The sequence below is a fragment of the Coptis chinensis genome, chromosome 1 (assembly GCF_015680905.1).
Source record: "Coptis chinensis isolate HL-2020 chromosome 1, ASM1568090v1, whole genome shotgun sequence".
In the NCBI taxonomy this organism is placed as follows: Eukaryota; Viridiplantae; Streptophyta; class Magnoliopsida; order Ranunculales; family Ranunculaceae; genus Coptis; species Coptis chinensis.
In genome coordinates this window covers 22,075,611-22,096,132 of record NC_141456.1, presented here as the reverse complement: position 1 = coordinate 22,096,132, position 20,522 = coordinate 22,075,611, and the positions used below count along the sequence as shown (strand labels likewise).

Sequence of the window (20,522 nt, the reverse complement as noted above, 5' to 3'; positions counted from 1 at the left end):
AATGGTATCCAGTTTGAAAACTGAAAATCCAGAAGTACGGTATTCTACTATTAACCCTTCTTCTGGGGTCGCGGCAGGGATGAGATGTTTAATATCTTTTGACGACGATGACTTCCATCAAAAGCGAAAACGCTTCCCTTATTGTTAACAACATAAAACTGGTCCCTATAGTATATACCATCCATAATGTCGTGGTCAGCCCTATGGTATATAACATCCAAATCCATAATTTCCTTGTATTGTAGTGTAGTCCAAGATTTAAGACCAGGCTTGAAGAAGGCCAAACGATTATCTCCACCATATATAGCCATTACTAGATAATTTGGATTCAATATCGGATCAGCAGACAGAACTACCTTGGGTGCATGATAATAGGCTAAGTCGTCAGATGATGGATAACGCCACAAGTAGCTTAATTTCGGAAGGCGGATTTCGTTGTTGACTGACAAGAAGGGATTGAATATGGAGAACTCATAATCAGTATAATCACCAAAGCCATGATCCTCTTTCACTAATACCAGCCATCCTTGGGTGGAACCTTGGCATGGCCACTCGGGACGAATCGGTACATCCCACCTACGGCAGCAAAAGTTTTTCTGCGACAAATAGTAGAACCAGGTGAGGCTGGGAATCATTAGGAGAGGAAGTAGACGGTGCATAAATTTGTGAGTTTCAATATAAAGAGATCACCAATACGAACAAACAGCACCAAAGTGAATGAAGTCTTCGACGTCATTGAGCTTTTCGGCAATGACTAGTAGAAGATGCTCCGGAAGCTCAAGCCAATCAACCTCCTCATTTGCATTAAGCGGCTCCATCTAGCCAACCCTTTCCCCGGTGATCTAGCCTAATCGTTGTGTAAGTTTTCTTTTTATACATGTAAGATATTAGGTTACTGGCCCGTTTATTTTTGTATAAATATTTGCACGAGCTAATCAGGTCTTACTTTATGCATTTTTATTTGAGAGCAACTCTTGATTGGTCCAAACAATTTGTAAGCTGCTACACAGTTTTTTTGCAGATAAACAGTTTTTTCGGGCAGTCTCTCCACTAATCAGCAGTTGAGATCTTGTGGACAGCAAATAGTTGTCTGTCCACAAACTTATTATGTTTTTCTTTTCGTTAATTTGACACACTTCATCAGAAATTTTCTTTTCGTAATTGAGTGCAATTTAATACTTCATCAGAAAATTTTGTTCATTTTTGTTCAAGGTGTCAGGTTCAGGTCTAACTAAAAAATTAGATAATTGAAAACAGGGGTATATTAGCCTTAACCACGCATTATAATTTTAGAAACTGACTCTTAGGTTTTCCCTTTCTTTTTCATTTATTTTCTTACCGCCACATCTACAGTTAATGAACTCGTATATAATAAAAGCTCCTTGTACCTTAACTAGTGTGCTTCAATCAAAACGTATTGCACCATTTGCACCAGAAGCCTTTATTTCCAAAAAATTGAGTTTAAACAGAGTATATATTTGTCCGTATATGGAATTCTATCGTAGTAAAGACTATCATTTGAGATTTGTAGCTGAAATGGAGATTCCAACTGATAAAGATCCACACAACAAGGCAAAAGGGACCCGTGAGAAACTGCAGGGATATGATGAACAGAGATGTTTTACATAGTGATTCTCTTGTTTCCCTAGATTCCCCTGCAAACAATAACTAAAAACACATTGACAAGAAACTATTTAGACAAGAACATATTCATGATTTAATAAGAGAGGCCAATTTATTGAAGCATACACTGAGACATGTTTAATCAAATCAAAACTTTAGCACAGAACTTTAATATACCGTGTCACTTGCACAATACTTGAATGAATTTTCTGTAACAACTAGCACAAACTAAAGACTCTGATACATAACCATCTAACCTAGGCACAGACAAACTAACAGCTCAAAAATTGTTAACTAAAATTCCCAATATTACTACCCCTTCTCTTTCTCTTCTGGATCTTTCTTAAGCACTTCAATTAATTCCTCTAGCCGCTCAGTAGCCAGCTGGTAATTGGTGGTGTTTGTCCCCTTGCTTATCAGCACCTCAGCAACATCTGCAGGAGTGATCTCTGTGTTCTCCAAGAGATTACCCACCTCCTCAAACAATGGGTGTGAGTCAAGATCTAGATAGTTCTTTGCAAGAACCTTAAAAAGCCTCATACTTGCAATAAGCTAGCTCTACGTGCATGTCCATACGTCCTCTTCTGATAAGGGCAGGATCAAGCTTTTCGACATGGTTTGTTGTGAAGACAACAATCCGTTCCTCTCCACTAGCTGTCCATAATCCATCAATAAAGTTCAACAGACCTGATAGAGTGACCTGTGACAAAGTAAACGGAGCATCATCCTTGTCACTTTCTTCTACATCTTTTTCTTTAACAGGTTTCAATGATTTTCGTTCACCTGCAAGGCCTAGAGAGCAATCAATGTCTTCTATCACAAGTACCGACTTATCTGTAGTGTTGGATAGGAGCCTACGGAGCGATATATTATTCTTGACGGCAGTTAATTCAAGATCATAGATGTCATAGTCCAGGAAATTGGCAATAGCAGCTATCATAGTGGATTTTCCAGTGCCTGGTGGTCCGTAAAGCAGGTATCCCCTCTTCCATGCCTTCCCAATTTTATTGTAGTAATCCTTGCTCTTGCTGAATGTCAAAAGATCATCCATTATCTCTTTCTTCTTGGTAGGATCCATGCCTAGTGTGCCAAAAGTAGCTGGATGCTTAAACGTCATAGGAGTCCAATCCTCGTCGTCATCTGTTGAATTGGTGTAAAGCTTCCTCTTCCGGTTTTTCAAAATGATAGCACGCCCGGTTTCCGCAACATGCTTCATGTATTTTCCTTGGACAAGATCTCTGTTACAATGGTCAAATTTTAGCTTGTAGTAGTACTTATCACCACCATTACTACGCCTGTTGTGGTTGTTTTCGCTTTGTATACAACGGTATCCCCACCTAACTACTGCTCCCTCAAACACATCAGTTATATCTTCGTTATCACCCATTGTTAGAGCAACAGTTTCGCCTCCCTTACCTGAACTTGCCTTGAGTTTGCTGGCCTTTGCAGTTGCAATGGCTCGTAGATACGTCTCGGCGAGTGGGTAAAGTTTGTTGCGACGCCAACTATCTTTTAAATGCTGCTCATCGATTGTAATAGAAATTCTAGGGAATAGAATAGTTTTGAGCTTTGAAATCAACTTTTTGACCATTGAAAAATTCAAGAGTTGAGAGATTATAGCCCAAACGAACATAAAGCTTGTCAACGCAGAAGCTAACCCTTCCCCGCTTTTCTTCGTTTTCGTAACTACTTCATTAAGAATGCTTGAACTGAGCATCTTGCAACACTGAAAGGATCCAAGGAAAATAAAAAGAAAAGAATACAAGAAAAAAAATAAACAGGAAAGAAGAACAAGGCCTAAATACAACTCTGTTTGAAGGATTACAATGAGGTAAACTTATAGAAGGACAGAAACCTCTTATAACTCAAGGCTAATTTAGAAGACAAGAACCCGGTGTTTGTAATAAGAACGAAAAAGCTTCTTAAGCCGCCTCCCTTCTCGAACTCTCGTTTTAGTAAGAACAGCAACTTTAATAGAATTTGATTTGTATTAGGAAATAACGTAAAATAGATGTCGTGCCACACACGTCTCTTGGAATATAGCAGAATAGTTTCCAAGAGTTTGGAAGCAATGCATATAAACCAGTATAGAAACTTGAATTTATAGATTTTATTTTCTATGGGGAAACGTGGTGACCTTGAATTTATAGATTTTATTTTCTATGGGGAAACGTGGTGACCTTCTGCTTGGTAGTCTAACGACTAAAGATGGTGATTCCATCGGGCACTCATCATATTGGATTGGGCAACCCTAAAAAAAAAAAAAAAAAAAAAAAATTTAAAAGTTTGTCATATTACAAATTTGCCATAAAAGCCCAGGCCAGTAACCAATTCAACGGTATCACCAAAATGAACTCTCCAGACCGTTTTTGTTTACACTCAAACGACGTGACCATATCATTTCTGTTTACACTCAAACGATATGTACAAGTATTAGTAAACCATATTTAAATAAACAATGTACAAATAAAAACACTAGAAAAGGGAGATCATCCCAGTCGTAAAACTAATATACTTATAAGCTTGCTATGATAACTCCAAATATATATGAAGAAATAGAATGAGGCGTTACGCTATCTAAATTCTATCGAATTTTGGGCAGAATTTCCTTTGTTTGGTCAACGTTCCGTACTTAAACCTGTCATAACCTGTAAATCAATAATGACATCCTTCCAACAACCAAATTGAAAGAATAAAGTTATGAAATAAGTAGCACTACTTATCAACCTTATTATGTAACTTAAGAATTTTATGCCAGCATCTTTGTTCTTTTGTTTGCATTACTATAAAATTCAGAAAATGATCAAGGCTCTGCTGGTGTAACCTTAGGCTTGTGCAGTGTGTAAAATCGTCTCAAAGTCATGTTCTTTGCCAGAAATAAGGTTGAAAGTAAAAACAAAAGAATAATGGTGCTGACTGCAGCAACATGCTTAAGAAATAAATAATGTTTTTGATGATTTTCTTCCATTTAAGTTCTCTGTATTCATGAGTAGAATATTTCTTAATCACATTCTCTCTTTCTAAAAGATTAGTTATGTACATCCATATATCACTCACTCGGGTGAATGCAATCCCCATTACCCCTTGGAACCTAACCAGTAGGCACACATCTCCAGGGGCAAACCACAGTCTGACCATGTGCTAGGCCCCAAATATTATTGTTTGGGTCGGCCTACTCCCTAGCAGTAGGAAAGACAAAGAACAAAGCATCCAACCTTAGCAATGCATTAAGGAAGCATGATACACAAATACAAGGAGACTACCAGAGCTACATTATCGAAGAATCCTATCACGAACAAACAAAACAAATATGAATCCAGAAAGAAAACGAGATTTTATTAAATTGGCAAATACTGATCAAGTGAGCAGGTAACAAACTACTTAAGCGTGTAATAAACTGACACAAATTAACTAAAAAGGTGAGCTACAAAGAAATATCTACAATAAAGGCCCAAAATTTCGATATCGGTTCATATATCGGTGTACCCAAAAACCGATATATATCGGATATATCGTATATATCCATTTTTTTGGTGACCAGTCCAAACTATTTAAAATATCGGAAATATCGAAAATATAATATCGGAAATATCGGAAACATATCGGAAATATCAGATTTATATTAAAAAATAGTCAAAAAGTCAACCGATATATATCGATTATATCGGAAATATCGATTATATCGGCGATATAAAGTTTCATATCGGAAATTCTGATATATATCGGAAAAAAGGAATTCAATATTCGGTGGATATATATTGGAAATATCGATATCGGTGTACCAATTTACCGAGATATATCGTTGATACATCGGATATATCGGCGATATTTTGGGCCTTGTCTACAAGTAGAAAAGATGTTCTCGGGCATGCATCCACCCATGTATATGCAAGCTACAAACAAGACAAAAAATACTCTGTCCTAGCAAACATGCCTAACCCAAGGATTCCTAAGCAATTCAACATTGTTTGTTTTCAATTTAGGGAGCTATCTAAAGAGAACTAGGGACCAAAAAAAAGACCTTACCACCAAGAAACGATGCTTGTATTGTCAAACCATACAAAGAGAAATAAGCACTGGGAGGGGCAAACAACTCCAAACACGCGCTGCCAAGGTAATATTCCTTCTCACCACAAGCAGGAACAAATGCAACAATGAATTTTCCTGAAAAAGAAGCAGTTAGTCGTGGAAAAATTAGAACAGAATGTGAGAGATGAATGGCCAAGAAGAGGGGACCGTGAATAACATTTGTGCAACCTTTCTCTAAATGAAGCCAGTAATCAGCATGATAGATTCTTTTATATAAATCATAAGTAATAATGAATTTTTTTGAGAAAGACATATAAAGTTCAGACATATTTTGATATGTAAAATGGCAATATATTCAGAACTTAATTTTGATCCCCTCCTAAAAAACATTAAATACTTTGAAACTTTGTGCCTTTTTTCCCTTTCACTTGAGGTGCATCACCATGCCATGTATAAGTTATTTTAAAGACACTCAGCAAAGCAAGATTAAAAGATAGGAGGAGTTTCAGTAGACCTATTTTCAGAAAAATGAAGTGGATGAAAATGTTAAATCCCAAGCTACTTACTTCCCTAAGTTCCCTTGGACATTGAATTTTATAACCACACGCATGATAGTGTATGTATATTTCCATTTGTATATGCCAATAGACACTTTTTCGTACTAATCTCAACTTAATTACAGAAACTGACTAAACAAAAATGTTACTGCAGAATATGAAACGTTCAACATTGATGGCTAGGGCAAGGTCAGCCATTACACTGTGCCCAATTGTCAGAAACGAAAAAGGTAGAACAAACTTCAACCAAAATCAAAGTTCTTGCAAAATTACATTTTTTTTTTTTATAACACATTAAACTAGTGAAAAATATTAAACTAGTGCAAGTAAAAGAACTTCTAATTAAGAAATTACTGTGCTACCTGACTTCTTAAAGTTCAATATATGCCTTCTTATCTCTTCAACTTTCCCCACCCACAGCTCAAGGGTTCTATCTGAAGATATACACCAACAATACGAGGATCATACGCTGCTTTTATAAAGTTTTCACAAATTTGAGGCAGGGATAGCCCAGAAGAAAAACGGCTCTTTAGCTGATCTGATATCTATAACAATTAAAACACAGGTACGTCATTTCCCACTAAAAAAATCAAGGTATCCAACATGAACTATGTATCCTTTTTGAAGTATACAATTATCATTTGTATCGTTTTATATTTCTGTTGCATGCTACTTTTCAGCAATCCTACTATGCCACAACTCAATATCTACTTGAATTTATAAAAACTAGACACTCTTTTGCAATGAAAAGCCAAACCTTTCCTCACAAGTTAATCGACAAAACACTACCCTTTTTAGCACGTTCCCAAGACAAAGCAAACAACATTCTAACCTTAACCACAAACTTTTTCCAACCAGTAAATGCCTTAATATTCAAATTCACCACTTGGGTATTCCTCCTTAACTCCTTCTAAACTCCCATTACTACCTACATCCTTCATATCACTTTCTAAACTAGATACATTTTCACCCATATGTCACCTGATAATTGTGATTAAATCTAACATAATTAGCTTTTACCATAAATCATGAATCAAGGAATCATGAAATCGTGATCAAAAGCATGAAATTCAGGAATCAAAATCATAATCAGGAAATCCACATAGGCTTTAAGAGGTCATATTCAAGATTAAATTGAGTAGAAACATGAACCATATTCATCTGCTTCTACACCCAAGTTCTACCAGGCAACAATAGTATCAAATGAATCACAAACCAAAATTCTAGTCACAAACCAATCAGCTCTCGAAACAAGATTCAGCAAGAATCACCCCATATTGTGTTGGGCAGACTCCAACAAAAAAAAGCAATTATTACAAGTGTTTTCTAAAAAATCCAAAAAAAAAAACAAATATTACAAGTGTGCCATTGGTCCCAAAAAATTAAATTCGAAAACCCCAAGTTTAAACGACCTGGCTAAGCCGTTCATTGTGCAAACCCAACGATGTGGCCACATCGTTGGGGACTCAGTCCAAACGGTGTGGCCATCGTTTGGACTACGTCCTAAACGACTTGGCCACATCGTTTGAGACTTAGTCCAAACGGTGTAGCTACACCGTTTGAGATTTGAACTTTGAAAAAATATAAAGTTATGTTTTTTGGCGTTTGAGACTTAGTCCAAACGGTGTGGCCACACCGGTCAAGAGGCCAAAAAACAGAACTTTATATTTTTTCAAAGTTCAAATCCCAAACGGTGTGGCCACACCGTTTGAACTAAGTCTCCAACGATATGGCCACACCGTTTGGACTAAGTCCCCAACGATGTGGCCACACCGTTTGAGACTTAGTCCAAACGGTGTAGCCATATCGTTGGAGACTTAGTCCAAACAGTGTGGCCTGGGATTTGAACTTTGAAAAAATATAAAGTTCTGTTTTTTGGCCTCTTGACCGGTGTGGCCACACCGTTTGGACTAAGTCTCAAACGATGTGGCCAAGTCGTTTGGGACTTAGTCCAAACGGTGTGGCCACATCATTGGGGACTCAGTCCAAATGGTATGACCACATCGTTGGGTTTGCACAATGAACGACCTAGCCGGGTCGTTTAAACTTGGGGTTTTCGAATTCAATTTTTTGAGACCAATGGCACACTTGTAATATTTGTTTTTTTTGGACTTTTTAGGACCAATGGCACACTTATAATAATTGTTTTTTTTTGGAGTCTGCCCAACACAATATGGGGCCGTCAATAATAGGACTTTTTTTTTTTTTAGGGTTCAAAGGGTTTGTGCGATAGAGATGACCGGTTTCAGGAGGTTTTTCCGGTTTCCCGATTTGGTGGGGTGGGGGGTGTACTGGGCTTTTGGTTGGGCTTTGTTGTTTGGGCTTGGGCTGGAGGCTGCCCAATCTAGCTAATTTCAGTAGCGCCCAATACAGGACCCCTAAAGATAGTACACAAGTTTTGACTATTACTTGAAAACTCATTGAAAGACTTGAGGAACAAGGTTATCAAATACTAGGAACGCAAACAAATCTTTTGGAACACGGTGTCCTTAGACTAAACTCGTTGAAAGACTTGAGGAACAAGGTTATCAAATACTAGGAACGCAAACAAGTCTTCTGGAACACAGTGTCCTTAGACTAGGGGGTGCATATGATTCATATAAGAAAATAGTTTAGAGGACCAATTTTTGGCCAAAATCACTTTCTTGGAGAGCTCTTTTTCACAATCACCCACAATGACAATTTTCGGGTGAAAATAACCTAGAGAACCAATTTTAAGGTGAAAATAATCCGTAAAGACAAATAGCCCGTATTTGAAATAAATATTTTCCGATTTTACTTTTTTTGTCATTTTGCTATAAACAATGAGTGTTCATACCTTATGTTGATGTATGAACATTGATTGTTCATACCCAAATAGGTGAACGTACATCATACATTATGTTGATGTATAAACAATGATTGTTCATAGCTCATGTTAATGTATGAACAATGAATACGAACAATCATTGTTCACACTCTAATTCGTGTTCTTACTGATCATATATTATGTTGATGTATGAACAGTGATTGTTCAAACCCATATAGGTATGAACAATGATTGTTCATAACTCATGTTGAGATATGAACAATGATTGTTAAGTTTATATCCCAAATAGGTATGGGTGATTGTTCATAGCTCATGTTGAGGTATGAACGGTGTTGATATATGAACAGTACGTGATTGTTTATACCCCAAATAGATATGAACAATGATTGTTCATACTCCAATAGGTGTTCTTAATGATCTTACATTATGTTGAGGTGATTGTTCATACTATATTCGCTGGGTTGTTTCGGTTGGGCCAAGCCGTTTATTATTTGGTGTCAAGGGTATCAATCTAACATAATAGGGAAGACTGATCTCGAGCTATTCTATTGTTAAGTGGTGGTTCAAATTTAATATGAGAGAAGTTAATTTGTGAGATATGTCTGAATTATTAGGAAACATTGCCACAAATAACCGAATTATTAGGCATTTATTATTCTTTACATGTCAAATACGTTACTTGAATGGACCACAAGATGTAATCGATTGTTTTGGTAACTAAGAGTATGATATTTAATTGAATAAGGAAAGAGCGTAACTAATAGCCTAAGAGCATCTCTAGGTGGTGATAGTATACTCTTCAAATTTGAAGAAAAAATTTGGAGAATCTGGTCGCAAATTTCGACCAACTCTAAGTGGTCGCAAATATCATTCGCAAATTTGGAATAGGGCTACCTTTGGCGACATTTATCTTGTCGTAGCGACATTACCACTTAATAAGCCCCCAAGTTGAAAAAAAACTCACACGACATTCCTAATCGCCGCACACCAAATTGAAAAAGTAAAAAAAATAACTTGCGACATTAGTAGTAGTGGCGTAGCGACAGATTACATCTTGGCGTGGTCTTTGGTCAAAAAAAAAAAAAAAAAAAAAATTGGGACGACATTTGCAATGTTGCTCCACATCCGCATCCAAATTGCCAAATTTGCGAACAAGAATGCGAACGAATAGATTATACGACCGAATTTACTACCACCTAGAGTTGGAATTCCGGAAAATTCCGAATTATTCCTTCAAATTTGAAGGATTTGACAGATTATACTACCACCTAGAGATGCTCTAAAATTTAATGAGTACGGAAAGATTGTTAAAAGGAAAATTAACTAAACACATGAGTTTTAATCAAATTAGGAAACGTCGTTGTTATTCGAAAACTGAAAAGGAAACCTAACTACATGACTTAAAAAAAAAATGAAAAATATAATGATGTTAATCGCCATCAATAGTTCAATCTTCATCCTAGCTAAACTATGAGATCAAGTACAATATATGAAATAATTAGGGTGGACCAAGTAATATACCAAAGTACTAATAATTAAATTACAACACAATTGTAATACTAAATAGAATGAATTGTATTTGATCGTGAGATTTACTCTGAAATGCATGTATATTGTTTTTACTTTATATTTCTCACTTAGTAATTGAATGAAATTAAACGCTTCAAAGGAATAGTTACGAAGTCACAAGTAATTTCTAATACTTGACATTTCATCTAATCGGGCCGTTTTTGACATTTCATCTAATCGGGCCATTTTTTATTTCACCACTGGTCCTTTTTAGTGATTTTTCCGTCTGTTTGTCCTTGAGAGTTACTCTAATAATGGAAAATTCCCATAAAAAGCCCAGCCAATTTTATATTCTTGGATTACCAAATAAGTTGTGCAAATGTAAGTGTGCCAATGGACAATTTAACAGTTCAACTGAAAGCACTACGGTCAAAGCTACTACCGACGAGTAGAAGTAGTTATATATGTTGAAGGCTGCCCTCAGAATTCAGAAGGTGACTCACTAGTCACGGATGTGAAGTAATGACGACAGAATAAAAAGAAAATGCCTAAAATTCATGAGATCGAGACAATCATGCTCTGGCCTCTAAGAGCATTTGCAATGTAGGTGATAGTTTTCCCCCCCTCTATCACTGCCACCTCCTCACTTTTCACCCTCCTTTTTACCAACCCGGTGATAAACAAGGTGAAGCTGTTCAATGCAATGGTGAAAAAAAATATCTCGGACGGGATGTTAGATTTCGTCTAGAGTTTTTTGATACGAGACGGAATGTAACATCCCGTCTGATATTTTATAACGAGACGGGATGTAACATCCCGTCTGATGGCTCAATACCAACAGACGCGAACAGGCTCCATTTTCACTTCCTTTCCAGCCAAAATTCCAATTTTGAAGCCTCCATTAACAACCTTTTCATACAAAATTCCATTCATAATGACTTCTCAACCCCCCAATCCATCCCCACCAACCTCACCACATGAAGAGCATTCCCGATGGTTTGGAAATGTTAAAATTTCCAAAAAAAAAGGGGCAAAAAGGATCGTCGTCGAGAACGCGTAATGTGGGCGAGGAGGACGAAATTGAACTTGGGTTCAATTTTCCACCGCGTTGTGAAATCGAGGAACACCCACCATTAGCAAGTACATCGATCCGACACGTAGCAAATCGAGTGGCGGAGTCTCAAGTAAGTTTTTGATTTTTTTTTTATGTTAATTATTATTATGTATGTTAGTTTATATCAAGTTTGTTGTTGTGTAATTAGTTTGAATTTGTCGCATTGTTTTAAAAAAAAATACTTGTAATTATATTGTATTGCGTGCGTGTTTGTTGAATGTAGGAAGTACACTTATGGAAAGTGCGTTGTGCACTTTCAAATGTTGCGTCGTGGTGGCGTTGTATGAAATCAAAAACGGATCCTAATTTTGTCACGGTTACCGACATTATATCCGCCACACCATTTGGGAGCTTTTTGAATTCTAATTTGGGACAAAATGACCAGGCGTTGTTATTTGGGATAGTTGGCGGTGGTGGTGGCAAACTACCCACATTCCATTTCCCATGGGGTGAGCTTGGGATTACCCCTCTTGATTTCACAATGCTCACGGGTATCCCAATTGGTTATGGAGATGCCGTTCCTTTTGATGAAACTTTAGAGGTTTTACTCTGGCGATGAGTTTCTTTGAAGGTTTTGATTTGGTTGAAGATGATGAGCAAGGCGAGTTTTGAGATTATCGGCTGAAAGCGGTTTTAAGGGGAGGAGCCATAAATATGAGTTGGTTTACTTGAGATATTTGAATAGAATCAAGGAGAAGCCCGAAAGACTATCATATTGGTGAGGAGTCGATCCACAGTATGTACGTGCCTTCCTCTTCTACTTTGTTGGTGCGGTATTATTTGGATATCTTTGATAGTTATTTACGATCGGGTGGATGGTCATTTGTCTCGGGCGTAGAGAGGATGTGGGATTATGGTAGGGTCAATCCATCTTGGCATACCTTTATCACTGGCTAGACCTCCGGTTGAGGACGAAAAGCGCTAAAAGGTAATTTAATGCGGCTTTGTTTGGATTATACCGGTAAGTCTTATTTATTAAGTTATTGTTTCATTTCATTTATTTATCTAATTATTAATGTTGACATGTTTATATATATATTGATATTGTATTTTATCTATTGATGGGGTATTGGTGGTATGAACATTTTCGTGTGATGCATCCCGTGTTGAAGAGGTTGGAAGAGGATGAGACTCATGACCGATTCCACGTATTCAAGCATGGGGGCTTCATCGTAGGCAGAGAGGGGTATGGGGACCTATCGCGATAAATATTCATAACACTCGTCGCCAGATTGAGCTTTTAGGAGCTACCGAATTGAGTGGCAACCACGGGCGAAGTCTTTCATCTTCGGACCCCTTATCGCGGATATTCCGGATGTTCAGAGAACACCGAGTACCGTAGACTATCATATATGTGTCATAGAGCAAGGTTTCTTTCTCGGCCGAATGAATGATACTTATAGGGTCGATCAACGTGATGATACCTTGGGGACAGATGTTGGCGGCAAGTATCTTGAGAGATTGTTATACCTTACCCACCACCTATAGATATGACAGCCTCTGATATTCTTCCTGCTCTTCTTTCACACTATAGAGCAAACCCAAATGAGTGGCCAGATGCATCAGCTTTCAGTTTTACGGGCGACTATGACTTATATTGGAAGAGGGTTGGTCAAGGTCTCTTGCTAGGTGCATTATACGGGGCACCAATTTTGAAGGGTTACTACGGAGCATTGAGGCCGACATTCATTTCGAGGAGGAGTGGAGTTGCCACGATCCGCGGCCCGGGGTGTTTCATGATATTGATGATGCAAAAGAACTCCACAGATATTTGATGATGATGACCTTTGGCACTGGAGCATGATTACTTCTCAGGGGCAAGATATGAGAATACCTATTCCACCAGTAGATGTCGCAGTGGTAGTAGATTTGTCAGTACAATTCGAGCAGTTAGCTGAGGTTAGTATGATTTGAATTTATTCATGATTTCTTATTATTAGTATTCACTATAACCCCTAACATGCATTTGTTTTGTTAAATAGGATGAAGTAAGGTCGGAGCTCCTTAACTACAGCTCTCTCAGTTATGCCATGCGTGAGTCCTTCATGGAGTCCTCTCATCGCAGTTTTGAGTACTTACAAGAAGAGCGTAATCGAACTTTGCAGCCGAGAGGCGTGTGCAAGAGTTGGAGAATCTTTGGAAGTGGAGTACCTCAAGCTCAACCTCAACTAGAGAGGCGACAACGGCGTGGGGGAGAGCTCTTCGACCGAAGAGCCTTCTCGTAGGGGAGGAGGTCTCGATAGATATTTTTTGTAGTTTGTAATAATAAGCGTGCGCCATTACTTGTCTTATGGCGTTTGGGATTGTTGTTTGTAATGAATTTTTGATTAGCAGGGTTTTCTTTGATGAGTTTTGGATATGAATATGTCATTAAACAAAGGAGGTTATGTCCAATTTTTTTAGAAATTATAAGTTAGTTTTTTTCTTGAAGTTTACGTGTTAGACTTGGGTGTTGTTCATTATTGTTGTTTGTCTTATTTATTATTTTCAAAGTATATTAGCAGGTTTTGGATATGAATATGTCAATAAAACAAATGAGGTTATGGCCAAAAAAAAATTAAAATTTTATAAGTTCGTATGTTTTCGAAATGGAACATTCGTTTCACTCATTTCACATTCGTTTCACTCATTTCCTGTCTTTGTTGAAACAGAAAATTTTGAGTTTGGAATATCACTCATTTTTGCAGGTGGTTTGGTTCTGACAGGTTCTGACAGGAATAGGTATGGGGATACCAAGACGGAATGTAACATCCCGTCTGGGTATTTTAGACCGAGACGGAATGTAACATCCCGTCTGGTTTTTAAGTCCTTCTCACTGCAACTTTTACTATTCCAACTATTCCAAACAATGGAATTATGGATGGGGATGGTGGCCCATTGGAATTATTGAGGGTACATTTGGATAGACATTTGGATTCAATGTGTTGTCACTTGGAGAGTGAACAAAAATCTAATAAAATGTGTTGTCAATTGGTAAGTGGACCAAAATCGAAGTATCACATGTGACCTTATCATATGTGACCTTACCTTTCATATTTCGTTTTACTCTTCTTTCTTTTAGATCAAACAAACAACACAACCATCTTCTTCCCCACAACCAAGCTAAAAATAGGAAAAATGTCTAGAGAAGAAAGAATTGCATATAACCAAAGGTTATGGGGAGGATCTAGTAGTAATAGTTAGATCTTACGGTTTCACCGGTAGATATTACGGTACTTCATGAAGATGACTACATGGAAAAGAGTAAGAGATGAGCATAATAATATGATGAAGCCGAAGGAGGAGGAGGAGGTTGCAGTTATTATCCCTTCTTTGGGGCATTAATGACTCAAGCAGCCATTGAAATTGAAGATGTGGATACGGACAAACGCGGTGGATGTGTGAAGGCGGCGAGAGTACACGTTTAGAGATGGTGGTGATTCGGTAAACAAAAGATAATGAGGGATTACTTCACAACACCTTGTAGGTGGCCTCCTCATAAGTTTAGACGAAGGTACATGATGACAAGAGAGCTTTTTTATGTATATGTTGCATCTTTGTTGCATCATTCGACGATTACTTTAAAGACAAGGTGGATGGATTTGGTCGGCAAGCAATTTACGGGTTACAAGGACTAGCTGCGGTTGCACAATTAGCAACTGGTTGTTCTTCTGATTCAACGGATGAGTATTTACAAATTGGAGATTCCACAGCAAATGTATCTATGAAGCGTTGGTGCAAGGCAATTATCACGGCGTTTGAGGAAGAGTACTTGAGACGACCAAGTGAAGGCGGATTACTCGCTAGGATATTAGCTGAAAATGCGGCAAGGGGTTTTCGGGAATGCTTGGATCAATCGACTGTATGCATTGGGTGTGGAAGAATTGCCCAAGTGGATGGGCTGGAACACATGTAGGGTACAAGAAGGAACCAACTTTGATACTTGAAGCCGTTGCAGACAAACATTGTTGGATCTGGCATTGCTTCTTCGGCCTACCAGGTTCGCAGATAATGACATTGCGTGCTTCATCGTTCTCATGTTTTGAATCATTAGAGCAAGGTGAGGCTCCTGCTGTTGCATTTAATGTGAATGGTAATGACTATGATATGGGATATTATCTTGCGATGGTATTTACCCAAAATGGGGGGCACATTTGTTCAAGCCATTCGTTATCCAAGAAATAAGCATGAAAAGATCTTTACTCAACGTCAAGAAGCTGCAAGAAAGGATGTTGAAAGGACGTTTGGAGTTTTGCAGGCACGATGACATATTGTTAAGGCTTCTGCGCATTGTCATAGTGTTGTTGTTCTTGGAGATATAATGAAGGCATGCATTATAATGCATAATATGATTGTTGAGAATGAACGTGAAAGTGGAGTTTGGAATTGGAAAGGTCAGAGGAAAGAAACAATACCTGCGCTCTTTCAGGAAGATGATGGTTTTCATTTTGTCTATCAGATGATTGAAGCAAGAAATAAGATCAGAAATGAAGTTACACATACTAATCTTCAAAAGGACTTAGTTGAACATGTTTTTAATTGGACTGGCATTGAAGAAACAGCAGATCCGGTACCAATTTATGATCCAAATTGGTCGGATCCAGATGAGGGAGAAGGAGGCGAAAATTAAAATGGAAATGAAAGTGTATTTCCTATGTATTTCCTAACGTGAACTATTAAGTTCCAACGTATTTCCTATGTATTTCCTAATGTATTTCATATGTAGTTCCAATGTATTTAATGAGTTGTGTTTTAATGAACTATATTACAATGTATTTTAATTTTATTGGTAATTGTATTTCTATGAAAATAATTATATTGGACAGAACATACATAATGCATTAATTAAAAAAAACAATTAGATAAAAATACATAGTTCATTAATTAAAAATACAATGAAATTAAAATACATAGTGCATTAATTAAAAGGCGATTGAAATTAAAATACATAGTGCATTAATTAAAATACATAGTGCTTTAATTAAAATAAAATACTAGATAATTAAAATACATAAGCTTAGTTAGAGCTAGAACCACCTCTAGCCCTTCCCCATTCAAAGACGTATTTCAGCTTGTTGTTTTCGATTATAAAAGCGGTATCGGGATGGAGGACACTTGTATCGGTCGCTAAAATCTTAGCTTCATATTGCATCTTTTGAAGCCGATTTTTTCCAATTGAACCTGATTTTTTTCTGCTTGAATCCGATTTTTTTTCTTCTCTTGCCATCACAGTTCTTTGACCATATGCAAGTTCCATTTCCCTAAGTTCTAAGCATTTTTTGTGTTTCATTTGCATCCTGTGAAAATGTATCCTCTAAACGTGTAAAGTAACCCTCCAACATACCAATTGATTTTTCTTGGTTCCTTTTGGACTGGCTTTCTTCGATCAAGAGGGCGCTCCATTTCTTTTGGACGCTCTATTTCTTGAGAACCCTCCAATTCAACTCCACCAATACTTGGTGAATTAGAAGTTGAATCTTCACCATCATTTTTTGCGACATTTTCCCTTTGTGGGGCGGCTTGACCTTGCCTCAAAAGCGTTACTCCACTTTGGATTATCCTTGAGTATAACGTAACAATGATCAAGTGAAAAAGCCGATTTTTTCTTGTAGTTGGTACGTCATCCTTGCCTCGGACAACTAAAAAAAAAAAATGGTGGTAATTAGGACTACAATAATCACTAAGACTAAGATAATTAAACTGCAATAATAATTAGACTAAGATAATAATTAGACTAAGACTAAAATGGAAATAATAAATACACTAAGATAATTAGGCGAAGACGGAAATAATTAGACTAAGACTAAGATAATCAATAAATTCCAAATTGACAACGTTGTAATTACCCGGCTTTGTATTGTTGTACCACTTGCATGTCGAGCCTCCACCAAGATTCACAATTGCAACAAATTTGTTCATCATTTTTGAAATATATTTCCACCTACCGCTAATTGAATCGGAGACCTATCCGACCCGTGCTTGATTGAACTTCGTTTGTTACCACGATTCCAAAATCCTTTTGCATTTTGGAAAGCACCAACAATGGAGTCTTCACTAATTTTTTATCCAAGCAAGACATAGAGCTTGATCATCGGACATGCTAAAGTGAGCTCTCGCTTTTGCTTGAGTGCTACCACTTGCTTGAGATGCTTGAGTTGATGCCATTTGATATTTGTTTTTTTTAAGAACTGATTTTAAAGAAGAAGAAATATGATATATGATTGTTGGAAGTGTGAGTTGAAATGAAACAAATGTTGTATATATACCAAAGTTTTTTATTTTAACCGTTTTTTGACCGTTCTGACTTTTTGACCGTTGTTACACTAGGACTCCGGACGAGATGTTGGATTCCATCTGGTGAGTTTTGTAATCCAGACGGAATCCAACATCCCGTCCGAAGTTAACAAGTCAGTGATAAACTCGGTGGAAGGTTTCACCTTGTTTTGAACTCGGGAAAACTATCACCGAGTTTATCACCCAGCATTGCACAACACTTTTGGAGGAAAGTAGGTGATAGTTATCACTTCCCCCCCTCTATCACCTGCATTGCAAATGCTCTAACAAAACAAAGCTACAATTTTTCAAAATCTTGTGATCTTGTTCTCATTTTGTTGAAACTGCACATACTCCTAACAACGCTATCAGGATCGTGACAATTTCGGATATGCAGGCATGAGTTCTTGAGAGTTGAAAGGGCTTGGGAATATAGAAATTATATAGTGACTAGCAGAAGGTGATCTACCAGCGTGTTTATCTAAATTGCACTACCTTGGGTAGAAACTTTCATTGGGCAACAAAGAAGCAAGTAGATACTAATCGTAAAGATATCTCCATAGTCCATAATCACATGTCAATCAATAAAGAAAATGAACTGAAATAGGACATACCTGAAGACATAGCGGGTGACCAAACAAATCCTATAAACAGCGGAACATTGTGGTCTTCCACTCCAAAATCCTTCTTGTGTTCTCCCACAATGGATAGAAAACTATGAGAATTAGAATGGGGTTTGTGGTGGGGACCTCAACTTATATATTATCGATGTATTTATATTATAAGTCATCATGATAATAGAAATACGCTTAAGTCCAAAAAAGTATCTACACATATATATAGTTCAGCCCATACTCATTTTATACACGTGTCATGACTTGACACGTGTGATTTGAGACATGTTAATAACTCGGTCATATTACTTTAAGATCACGGTTTAGTGAGTCTTTTCAATGTCACTCGGACGTAGTTCAACAATTAACAATTGTGTAATGTGTATGATCTATGTAGGTACTGTAAACCAATTCTTAAACTTAAGCCAAAGATCTTGAATCGCATGAACTCACCAACATCATAACAATCATAAATCAATAATTAAACGTAAATAAACATACCTTAATCCATAGCTTTAGATGAATGAAACGTGTAGAACGGCGAAGGAGAACTTGTTTCTCACCCTAAGCCTTTTCTCTAACCCTAATGTGTTTTCTTAGCTTTGCATAATACACAACTATGAGGCATGTGTATATATAGAGAAAAAGGGGAAAGGACAGTTTCCTTAATTGGACAATGATTCTAATTTCCCATAAAAATTAGACTATAATTAGAAACAACTTCTAATTGCCAAAATATTAATATGGATTTGGATATATACTTCATCATATAAGCCCATGTTTTGTAAACCATTAATTATACATGACATGTATCCATCATGTGGGACAACTTTAGGGATTTAATAAAATCCAACAGTCTCCCACTTGGCCCACATGACAAATTTTATCGAAAATATATACCTTATAATAGTTTTGTAAAACGACTCATCATTGGTTTAACTTAAAATAACTGATATGGGTACGCGATTTTTAAAAAAATGTATCTAATCCAATTTTCTTATTAATTTGGTCATCATAATGTCATTATCAAACAATCTACTAATGCGAGTCATAGCGGTCATGTGTCATTTATGAATGTGTGTAACACCATTCCTTCCATGTATGTACTACGTCGATAATAATTAACTTGTTTAACATAACGCATAAGTAAGATCACTACTAGCTAGCAAAACATCATAACATACAGGATCAAAAAATATGCTCCCACTGAACTTCAGGTATACACACTAATCAATAGTGTTTCCCTTAACGCTGAAGAGACTAATGATATTATTTAACTTAAAATATCGTCATTGGAAAGCTTGTTTAAGTCCATAATATGATTTTAAAGTTTGCAAACTATGTGTTCTTTTCATTATGAAATTACATATAGAAAAGCGATTTTGACATTCATTTAGTGAAGCTCCAAATTGTAATGAGTCGTCACAAAAGCCATAATGATTCTAATTGATCCTTGCTAGGGCACAAGATGCTGTATCACATTATATTGCTAACACCTTTGACGGTGGAATCTTTGGAACATGTCTGGCTATGTCTTTTATTATTGCCTTTATAATCACGCTCTATCTGTAAGACACATTTATAGCTGACTTTCTTGTATCATTTAGGCAATATGACAGTATCCTTAACTCCATTATGTTCCATTGATTTGAACTTTCTTTTATGGTGTCAATATGATTAGTAGAATCAATACCTATCTTGGCTCATAGAAATGAAACCGAGTCTTCACGAACCCTAGATCATAATCGAATTCTTGTAGATATGCCACAATGTCATTCGGAATTGTAGATCTCTGTGTTATGTAAGATTTTCCAAATACCATTCCTTGTGGTTTTTCTATGAACGCTTCATTGATGAGAATCCCATTATCGAGTGTTTGATCTTACAACAATTGTTTATTCATATTGAATAAATCAATACCATGAGGAACAACAGTTATTGTAGAAGCTACAAGTATTGGGACTTGCTTTCAAGCTTCTTTGCTTTCCACATTTCATGATTGTGTCATAGTTTTT

The 20,522-nt window shown here is 36.9% G+C and overlaps 1 protein-coding gene, 1 long non-coding RNA gene and 1 pseudogene across 2 annotated transcripts; 1 reads left to right on the top strand and 2 right to left on the bottom strand.

The window, feature by feature from the left end:
- Positions 1-50: 50 nt before the first annotated feature.
- On the bottom strand, positions 51-818 carry LOC147522897 (uncharacterized). Its single transcript, XM_086568865.1, has 2 exons — positions 691-818; positions 51-576 (listed from the first exon to the last, which is right to left on the bottom strand). The coding sequence occupies exons 1-2, from the start codon at positions 816-818 to the stop codon at positions 51-53; spliced, it is 654 nt and encodes a 217-aa protein (XP_086424991.1).
- Positions 819-1,767: 949 nt separating this feature from the next.
- Positions 1,768-3,847, bottom strand: LOC147522896 (AAA-ATPase At3g28580 pseudogene; annotated as a pseudogene).
- A 2,489-nt stretch (positions 3,848-6,336) lies between these two features.
- LOC147522895 (uncharacterized) lies at positions 6,337-12,042 on the top strand. The gene is made up of 3 exons (XR_015215126.1): positions 6,337-6,439; positions 6,630-6,774; positions 11,865-12,042. It is a non-coding gene; the product is annotated as an uncharacterized LOC147522895 (long non-coding RNA).
- Positions 12,043-20,522: the final 8,480 nt, after the last annotated feature.